The sequence below is a fragment of the Eriocheir sinensis genome, chromosome 54 (genome assembly GCF_024679095.1).
Source record: "Eriocheir sinensis breed Jianghai 21 chromosome 54, ASM2467909v1, whole genome shotgun sequence".
Lineage (NCBI taxonomy): Eukaryota > Metazoa > Arthropoda > Malacostraca > Decapoda > Varunidae > Eriocheir > Eriocheir sinensis.
Window position 1 is genome coordinate 1,488,610 of NC_066562.1, and position 10,977 is coordinate 1,499,586.

At 44.5% G+C, this 10,977-nt stretch overlaps 1 protein-coding gene across 1 annotated transcript in view; it reads left to right on the top strand.

Moving 5' to 3' along the window:
* LOC126983513 (myeloid leukemia factor 2-like) overlaps window positions 1–10,977 on the top strand; it is a 39,061-nt gene that overhangs the window by 22,408 nt on the left and 5,676 nt on the right. The window contains 4 exon segments of the mRNA XM_050836270.1: window positions 2,421–2,507; window positions 5,977–6,175; window positions 7,161–7,362; window positions 8,582–8,629. Of these exon segments, the coding sequence (XP_050692227.1) occupies window positions 2,421–2,507; window positions 5,977–6,175; window positions 7,161–7,362; window positions 8,582–8,629 (536 nt within the window).

Below are 10,977 nucleotides of genomic sequence, written 5' to 3' on the forward strand. Positions count from 1 at the left end.
TTCTCTGCCTTCCTCTAGCTCTCTGTCTTACCTTAGTTCCCAGTTTTACTCTTCCTTCCTCCCTATCTTCACCTGATCTCCCTGCTTTCCTCTCCTTCCCTGTCTTCATATCCTTCCCTTCCTTTTTTCCCTTGTCTTCCTCTCCCTCCCTTCCTCCAGCTCCCTGTCTTTCTTTCTCTTCCTGCCTTATTATCCCTCCCTCCCTCTCTTACTTTCTCTCTCTTTTCCTCTCCCTTCTCTCATGTTGCTATGTTGGATGTAGAAATGTTACGACATATAGAAAGTTGCATGTGTGTAAGGTTTGGCTTCTTTCAAATCATGACTGTCAAATCTTGTTGAAGTTTGGACTGCTAGATAAGTATAGACAGTAGCTAACAAAAGTAGAGAAATGATGGGAGTAATACAGTATGCGCGCAAAGTTTTATCACTGCCTGAAAAAAACATTGTTTATGGTTAGCAGGGAGAAAGGTTATAAAGACACGTGCACCATTGAACTTATCAGTATTTACTGGCATTCCACTTTCTCTTTACAATCTCATCAAGGCGTTTAGGGACACTGGATGCAAGGTTTTTCAAGTAAGATGGTGAAAAGCTGGCCCAGAGCTGCTTGACTGCATCCTCAAGTTTTGGCACAGATGACGTGTCCATATCATGCAGCTGTTTCTTAATGAGCGACCATAAATTTTCAATTGGATTGATATCTGGGCTGTTTCCAGGCCAATCACGGAAAAAGGGAACCTCACAATCTGTTAACCACTGTGTAACAGATTTTGCAACATGTACAGGGGCTGAATCCTGCATGAACACTTTTGCCTTTGTTTGTTCAAAAGAATCACAGAACACATCACTCAGAAGCTCTAAATAATGGTTTTGGTTCACTTTTTCATTTGCAGGAAGAATCACCAATTCACCAACTCCATGATAGGTAAGGCAGCCCCAAACCATAAGTGATGCTGGGTGCTTGACAAACTTAGAGGTCGCTGCCTGGCCTGCGGTACACACGTGATGAAGGCGTTCCAGTGACAGTAAAAGTTGCCTCGTCACTCCATAACACAGTTTTCCACTGCTCCTCATTCCATGCTAAGTATTTCTTGCAAAACTTGATTCTCTTGTCCTTCTGTAGTGCATTGAACATCGTTTTTTTGCGGACGCGGTAACTCTTGTATCCCAGGTCATCATGAAGCAGCTGCTGCACACTCCTCAGAGACACATCTCCCATTAGTTGTGGGTTTTTTACCTTTACTTCCCAGGTTTGGGAAGTGAGGCAAGTGCAGCGGCCTTGCCAGCGTCCTTGAACCTTCTCACCAAGCATTGGACTGTCCTCAGCTGAACTCCTGTTTGATTTGCTATGAATGGGAGATCATGGCCAGCTGTGTGTAAAGTTATCACCTCCCTACGTTTATCCTTACTAGTGACCTTTTTGGGAAAGTTGAGAGGGTGGGAGGAAGCAAAATAAAAGCTCAAATTTGACTCCAACTGGGGCATCAGGCGAATACATGTCCTCTATCACAGCCAGGCAGCTACTGAGTCCCGGATAACACTGACTGCCCGGACGGTAGAGCATGTAGGGGTTACTAGTTGGTGGTAAAAAAGCATCAGACAATCTTGCTCTCCAAGGAACGGAGTTCTGAGCCTCCTTCACTTAACGCGAAAAAAATGTCGGCCTTTTGGCGACAAAACTTTCCGCGCATACTGTAATAAGAATGGTAGGAATAGTGATGATAATTGTAACATCAGGCCAGTGAAGGATAAAACAAAGTAAATAATAACAGGCAAAGGACAGTGTACGGTGCAAAGAGACAGACAACAAAAAAGGAGTGAATGAGTTTGGAAAGAAAAAAAGCGATCAAGAGAAAAAAATAATAAACCCTCACAATGTTCCGTGCGATTTGTGCGCCGTGTGTCTTCAAGTTCTCCGGAGACTACTCTGTAAGTGCTTGAATAATTGTTGCTCTTGTTGCTGCATTTTTTCATTTTGTATTCTAATTTTCATGATGTATTTAATCTTGTATTTATATCCATTTTTCCTCTTTCATTGTACTGTACTTTATTTAACTCGTACGTGTATGTTTCTGAGGGTGTGGGCATTGTGGTTTTGTTGAGGGCCATTAGTTACAGTGTTCTAAATATTCCTCACTCCTCAGCACTGTGCGACCACTGTAGATGTGGCACAGTGACTTGAAAACCCAGTCAGCCAATCAACCAATCAATTTTTAAAGTTTTCAAATAAAGTGTTAAGTAAAGTATATGACTCCTTCCCAATCAATCAGTACCTTAAGTGTTAAGTAAAATAGTAAAGTCAAGCAACTCTCTGGTCCGCATTCTAAAGTATTAAGTAGTGCATTTATTTAGTCATGGTGCTTATTTAGGCATTATGTATTCTTTTCCTCTGTTCCTCACTTGCTGTTCTTCCCCCCCAGGACCAGATGGCTCAGACCGGGAACTGCCACATGTACAGCAGCTCCTCCGTGATGACCATGACCACCGGACCCGACGGCAGGCCTCAGGTAGGTGTAATACTGTCACATCAACAAAGTGAACCGCCCACCTAACTTTGCTTTCTACAGCTTCACCCTTTCTGCCTTTCCTTCTTCCTAAAATTCGTCCTCCTTTCCTCCCACTTTGTCTCTCAACCCCACCATTAATCAGTGTGTATAATGGTGAGTTTGTTCAGTTCTCCTCCACCAGTTTTTGTTACAGGCATATTCGTAGACAAGAAAAAATAAGGGAAGGAGAGGAGGAAAAGCTAGCAAGATTGTGAGTGAGAGAGAGGAAGGGAGAGTGAGGAAGTGTAAGGCATCAAAATTCTCATCTCCCTGGAACTGCATAACACCAAAATTGATTAAGGGAGAGTAAGGGATCAAAACTCATCTCCCTGGAACTGCATAACACCAGAATTGAGTAAGGGAGAGGAAGGGAGAATGAGGGAGAGTAGGGCATTAAAACTCATCTCCCTGGAACTGCATAACACCAAAATTGATTAAGGGAGAGTAAGGGATCAAAACTCATCTCCCTGGAACTGCATAACACCAGAATTGAGTAAGGGAGAGGAAGGGAGAATGAGGAGAGTAGGGCATTAAAACTCATCTCCCTGGAACTGCATAACACCAAAATTGAGTAAGGGAGAGTAGGGATCAAAACTCATCTCCTGGAACTGGATAACACCATAATTGAGTATGTGAGATGAAGTGAGAATGAGGGAGAGTAGGGCATTAAAACTCATCTCCCTGGAACTGCATAACACCAGAATTGATTAAGGGAGAGTAAGGGATCAAAACTCATCTCCCTGGAACTGCATAACACCAAAATTGAGTAAGGGAGAGGAAGGGAGAATGAGGGAGAGTAGGGCATTAAAACTCATCTCCCTGGAACTGCATAACACCAAAATTGATTAAGGGAGAGTAAGGGATCAAAACTCATCTCCCTGGAACTGCATAACACCAGAATTGAGTAAGGGAGAGGAAGGGAGAATGAGGGAGAGTAGGGCATTAAAACTCATCTCCCTGGAACTGCATAACACCAGAATTGAGTAAGGGAGAGTAGGGCATCAAAACTCTCATCTCCCTGGAACTGCATAACACCAGAATTGATTAAGGGAGAGGAAGGGAGAATGAGGGAGAGTAGGGCATCAAAACTCTCATCTCCCTGGAACTGCATAACACCAGAATTGATTAAGGGAGAGGAAGAGAGAATGAGGGAGAGTAGGGCATCAAAACTCATCTCCCTGGAACTGCATAACACCAGAATTGATTAAGGGAGGGTAAGGGATCAAAACTCATCTCCCTGGAACTGCATAACACCAGAATTGAGTAAGGGAGAGGAAGGGAGAGTAGGGCATCAAAACTCTCATCTCCCTGGAACTGCATAACACCAGAATTGATTAAGGGAGAGGAAGGGAGAATGAGGGAGAGTAGGGCATCAAAACTCATCTCCCTGGAACTGCATAACACCAGAATTGATTAAGGGAGAGGAAGAGAGAATGAGGGAGAGTAGGGCATCAAAACTCTCATCTCCCTGGAACTGCAAACACCAGAATTGAGTAAGGGAGAATGAGGGAGAGTAGGGCATCAAAACTCTCATCTCCCTGGAACTGCATAACACCAGAATTGAGTAAGGGAGAGGAAGGGAGAATGAGGGAGAGTAGGGCATCTAAACTCTCATCTCACTGGAACTGCATAACACCAGAATTGAGTATGGGAGAGGAAGGGAGAATGAGGGAGAGTAGGGCATCAAAACTCTCATCTCCCTGGAACTGCATAACACCAGAATTGATTAAGGGAGAGTAAGGGATCAAAACTCATCTCCCTGGAATTGCATAACACCAGAATTGAGTAAGGGAGAGGAAGGGAGAATGAGGGAGAGTAAGGCATTAAAACTCATCTCTCTGGAACTGCATAACACCAGAATTGAGTAAGGGAGAATGAGGGAGAGTAGGGCATCAAAACTCTCATCTCCCTGGAACTGCAAACACCAGAATTGAGTAAGGGAGAATGAGGGAGAGTAGGGCATCAAAACTCTCATCTCCCTGGAACTGCATAACACCAGAATTGAGTAAGGGAGAGTAGGGCATCAAAACTCTTATCTCCCTGGAACTGCATAACACCAGAATTGATTAAGGGAGAATGAGGGAGAGTAGGGCATCAAAACTCTCATCTCCCTGGAACTGCATAACACCAGAATTGAGGAAGGGAGAGTAGGGCATCAAAACTCTTATCTCCCTGGAACTGCATAACACCAGAATTGAGTAAGGGAGAGTAGGGCATCAAAACTCTCATCTCCCTGGAACTGCATAACACCAGAATTGAGTAAGGGAGAGTAGGGCATCAAAACTCTTATCTCCCTGGAACTGCATAACACCAGAATTGAGTAAGGGAGTAGGGCATCAAAACTCTTATCTCCCTGGAACTGCATAACACCAGAATTGAGGAAGGGAGAGTAGGGCATCAAAACTCTCATCTCCCTGGAACTGCATAACACCAGAATTGAGTAAGGGAGAGTAGGGCATCAAAACTCTTATCTCCCTGGAACTGCATAACACCAGAATTGAGTAAGGGAGAATGAGGGAGAGTAGGGCATCAAAACTCTCATCTCCCTGGAACTGCATAACACCAGAATTGAGTAAGGGAGAGTAGGGCATCAAAACTCTCATCTCCCTGGAACTGCATAACACCAGAATTGAGTAAGGGAGTAGGGCATCAAACTCTTATCTCCTGGAACTGCATAACACCAGAATTGAGTAAGGAGAATGAGGGAGTAGGGCATCAAAACTCTCATCTCCATGGCACTGCATAACACCACACTTGAGTAAGGGAGAGTAGGGCATCAAAACTCTTATCTCCCTGGAACTGCATAACACCAGAATTGATTAAGGGAGAATGAGGGAGAGTAGGGCATCAAAACTCTCATCTCCCTGGAACTGCATAACACCAGAATTGAGTAAGGGAGAGGAGGGCATCAAACTCTTATCTCCTGAACTGCATAAAACCAGAATTGATTAAGGGAGAATGAGGGAGAGTAGGGCATCAAAACTCTCATCTCCCTGGAACTGCATAACACCAGAATTGAGTAAGGGAGAGGAAGAGAGAATGAGGGAGAGTAGGGCATCAAAACTCATCTCCCTGGAACTGCATAACACCAGAACTGATTAAGGGAGAGGAAGGGAGAATGAGGGAGAGTAGGGCATCAAAACTCTCATCTCCCTGGAACTGCATAACACCAGAATTGAGGAAGGGAGAATGAGGGAGAGTAGGGCATCAAAACACTCATCTCCCTGGAACTGCATAACACCAGAATTGAGTAAGGGAGAGGAAGGGAGAATGAGGGAGAGTAGGGCATCAAAACTCTCATCTCCCTGGAACTGCATAACACCAAAATTGAGTAAGGGAGAATGAGGGAGAGTAAGGCATCAAAACCTCACATCCAAACCTCATACCACCAACACCTCTTAACTTCTCCCTCTTCCCCCCCCCCCCATAGGTGTACCAGGCCACCTCCTCGACAACTGGGGTGCCGGGTGGCGTGAAGGAGACGCGGCGCACCATTAGTGACTCAAGGACAGGTACGCGCAAGATGGCCATCGGACATCACATCGGCGAGCGCTCCCACATCATCGAGCGCGAGTCAAACCGCGGCAACGATGTGGAGGAGCGCCAGGAGTTTATTAACCTGGACGAAGGTGTGTGGGGGTGTGGGGGGAAGTGATGTTTGTGTGTGTGTGTTTGTGTGTGTATGTGTGTGTGTGGGGGGGGGTGTACTTTAATATTTTTGTTATTTTGTTTCCTTTCTCTTATTCACTTTTTTTTTTTATCATTTAAGGATTATTTTTGCATCAGTATTTTTATTTTTGTCATTCCAATTATTATTATTATTATCATTTTGTTATTATTATTATGACCTATTTACATTATTATTACTTGTTTTTATAAATGTCATCTCATATTTTTATTCATTAGTATTTCTTTCTTTATTTTTAACCCGAGAAAAGCAATCCCAGGGTTGGAGAGAGCCATTGCTAGGTGACTGGTTGACCAAAAAATTGTCTCTCAGAATTGGAAAAAACGTACCTCTGTGCCTTTGGAATATTGGAGCGCATAGGACGGTGAAAACTAAAACATCCTAAACCTATTTGTATGGCTGTGGCAGCAGTCAATAAATGGGATTTAGCTAAGTGCTGGCAACCCCTGGGACGTGTGAGGGGGGACTACACGCGCCGAGGCAAGACGAGGGATGTGAGCGTAAATGACACGTTGCACGAGCACATATTTGTAACTACTAATATACACCCCATCTATGTCTGAATTTTTTTAGTTTATCAATAATTTATAAATAAGACGTGCCATGAGACAAGGCAAGACGACTGACCTGGGTGAAATGAATGACATGGGGATACCGGGTAGTCCTACTGAATGTTGCCATATATTACATGATCCAGTCCAATTTTCAGCTATCTAGACCTACTGGCGCGGTTTCTGTACGCATTAAAAAATCGCACTTAATTGAGGCTTGTCACCTCTCTTTGGGCAAGCCTCAATTGAGGTCTGTCGCCGTTCCCGGGTTAATGTTTCCACCTTTAGCAACAATACAAACACTCCATTTCATATTTCTGTTTTTTTATTTATTCACCTTTATCAAGCATCACTTACACTTCTAACCCTTTACAGAGGAGGCCCCGCAGTTCGATCGTGAGTTCCGCCAGCGAACGCAGCACCAGGGGATGGGACGCCCGGGCTCGCTGGAGTACCGCCGCTCCCGCCACTCCTCCCCCCCTGCCTCCTACAACCCCCGCGCCCGTCACAGCACCCCCCCGGCCTCCTACACCCCCCGCGTGCCCGCCATTACCGCCTCCGCCACACCCTCCTCACGGTAAGCTGCTGATGTTTTTGTTGGTAGTGTTGTCTTGGATCTGTGATTTTATTTTCTATATATTTTTTTCTTGGTGTTCTTGTTGTTGACGTGTAGTGTAGGTAGTTGTGTTTGTGTTAGTGGCAGGTGTGTTTGTGTTTTTTGTGTATGTGTGTGTGTGTGTGTGTTTTGTGTCTTTTGTCTGTGTTATCTGTGTGTGTGTGTGTGTGTGTGTGTGTGTGTGTGTTTTGTCTGTGTTATCTGTCTCTGTGTGTGTGTGTGTGTGTGTGTTTTGTCTGTGTTATCTGTCTGTGTATGTGTGTGTGTGTGTGTTTTGTCTGTGTTATCTGTCTGTGTGTGTGTGTGTGTGTGTGTTATCTGTCTGTGTGTTTGTCTGTTTATCTGTGTGTGTATGTTTGTGTGACTGTCTGTATGTCTGTCTTGTTTCTTTGTCTGTGTGTCTGTCTGGCTTACTTTGTCAGGCAGATTTCCTTATTGTCTGACATTTCTTCAGCGTTCTGCAGCTAAAAGTTAAAACAAGAAAGCGAGTGTTCAGGTTGGTGGGCGTGTGACTGGTTTCAATCCTGCGTATTTATCTTTCGTTTCTCTCCTCTCTTCCTTTTTTCTTACATGAGGATCTTAGTTCACATTCTGTCAGATTGTTACGTAGTTTTGTAGAGTCTTAGCCTTTAAGAAGTAAATAATTAGTGTTGGTATGATTTAAGACATTTTTCTGTTTGATTTTTCATTTTACTTTCTTGTGTTTACAAATTTATGCACATGCCTGTATTTGCAAATGTCTTAGTTCAGGACACTCATTGTTACATCCCGTCTCTGCCACGGCCTAAGTAATGCTCTGTGTGTGGCAGCAGCTTCATCGTGCCTGCCTAGAGTGTGCTGGCACCTCTTTCCTGCTTGTTGTCTACAGGGTAAAAGAATTCAGTCAAATATAGTTTTTCATCAACATGTGACAAAGTAATAGTAATAAAATTATTGGCACAGTGGCATCGTCCTGGTGGTCCAGTGAGCAGGCTGGGGAGGGAGGCACCAAGTTGCTGTCCTGCACTGAGCATTGTTCTTGGCCTGGGGCGGGGCGTTGCCTCATCAGTGTTCCCGCACCTGTACACACACCCACGGCAGGGTCGGTGTTGTGGCAGGCCAGGCCACCGGGGTAGGGTGGGAGGGGGGTGAGGTGGGGCGGATGCAGGGACACACAACCATTGACATGTATGTTTTTCAGATACAGGAGCCGATCCAGACCTTTGCTCTCCATCACTGCAGGTCCCAGGTAAACCCTCCAAGGCCTCGGGTTACCTGGTAAAGGTGTTGGCTCCTTGTTCTGATGGGTGTTGGGGAGACCAGACCAGACCAGACCAAACAAGCCACAGCTCACCCCAAGAGACTCGGGGGTGGCAGCTGAAGGCAGTGTCACTAAAGTCAAACTTTGATGGGTAATTAACTTGAGCAGCAAACAGTGGCATGGGAGATTTGGCCGACCAATTTGACCCTCTGTCTAGGAGGAGAGTTGCCTGGCCTGCCGTGAGCAGCAGCCAAATGAACTCTGAGAAGCAGACCTGTAGCCATGTACAGCCTGGTCCTAAACACCATTCTGTCTAATGGTGTGGTGTGTGAGTAGTGCGAGAGACTGAATATTCAGCCAAAATTGATCAAGCAGGACAAGTAAATCTCAAGCAACACAAGACACAGACACACAGTTTACCACAGTTCTTTGAGTGGAGGCTGCTGGTGCCACAGCTGGGACTCTGTTTGCATAAGATGTTGTTTTACACTTGCTCCTCCAAGTGTGAAGAAGCTGTGAAGTTGCTCAAGCTTAGCTCATCAAGTATGACCAGTGTGACATTACCTTCAGTCAGTGTTGTCACCCTGCCTGCCTGTGTAGGAGTGTTGGCAGTAGTGACGGGGCTGCTAGGAAGGCTGTAAAACTGTCATTACTGCCTCACACTAATCATGTGATGCATCCTGATCTCTCTCCCGGCCGGTCACTCGATAACTTCATGCTGCTGGTGTTGTAATTCAAGACACTAGGTTTGTTTACCAATTTGTACGTTTAATTCCAGTTAGTGCTCATCAGGAAAATGCTGCCCTGGAAGACTGAGCTGGCCTGTAAAAAGTAATTATTGTCGTGTTTAATAATGAAGCATTTGACTAATTCATTTGCATACCTCAGTCTAATCTTCCTGGATAGCTTTTCCTTTGACCCGAGCACTGATTGGAATGACTGAAAGAGATTGGCAAACAACCCAACTCTTGATCCACTGTTGTGAGCTACTCTCCCACTCCCCCCCCGCTCTGGTCTCCCCTGCACCTCCTCTGGGTTGCTGTGTCACTAACGCGTCACCACTGACTAACAGCACGTCCTGCCAACCCGGGACACTTTGTGGCCTCCTCTAGGATAGGGCAGAGCCATAAAGTAGGAGGTTTGGCCAGCTTCATCATAGGCACCATATTGGACAAAAAAACACTTCCATATTCAGTGTCACGAGAGCTGGTGGGGCTTATCCTTCAGGGCAGGACCAGTGGACTTGGCATCATTGCTTGGGTGATGGTCTCTAAGCCACTTATTGGCTGTTGTTTACTATATCTATCCTGTGGCAAATTCTGTTTGCCATGGTTTAGCCAACTATCTCTCACTCTGCTACATCTTTAAATCAGCACTGTTGGTATCTAAATGTAGTTATTCTTGTAATTGCTCCTCCTTATGGCCATATATTACTCACAAATAATGGAAACACATTTCATAATTAATGATAGCACGATGAAAGAGAAGGTTCTTGCCTTAGGCCAATGTTTATGTTATGACTACATAGCATCACCACACATTATGACTAAGCCAGGACTAAAAATATACCAGGAAATCTTACAGTAAATGAGTTAACAAATGACATTGTGTAGACTGTAGCCTAGCACTCTGTTGTAGTAGGAAAAGTAGGGAGAAAAGTCTAGCCTTAACAGACCTTAAAAATATCAAGCTTGCCGTGTGTCGCTGGATATTGTCCGTTCATGACTTATGGTATATGTTATGAATGTCGTTTCAGAATTATCTGTAATAGTTTAAAAGGCACATATTTATCAATAAAGATATTATTGCATTAGCTTCTATCAGTGCAATCTGTTACCTTAACTCAAAAAGGGTTTTGGTAGGAATACAAAGTCAGTTGGCCAATGAGCACACAGTATCATCACCCAAGAAATGATACCAAGCCCACGAGTCCCTCCCTGAAGTATTACCCCTGCCAGCTTTAGTGACACCGACAATAGTTTAGCATCAATTTGAATTTGACTGCTCTCCTGGTAATAATGTGGTGCCTGTGATGAAGCTGACCAAACGCTCCTGTTCCCTGGCTCTGGTTTTTGTTGATACCGGCGGAAGTGAACTTTCTGGTAAAACGACTTGGTGCTCCTGCCAGTCAGTTTGTCAAGTAGAGGTTTTACTGTATCATTCTTTACACAAGCTTAGAATTTATTTTTTTGTGTTCTTTTTAGGCTCATAATTTCAGAGATAAACTGTTTAGACTTGGGGAAATCAGGGGAATGAAAAATACTCAAAGACCAGATATATTTGTCCTGGAAGCAGTAACCACTCCATGGGAAATGAGACAAGTGCACACTCAGGTC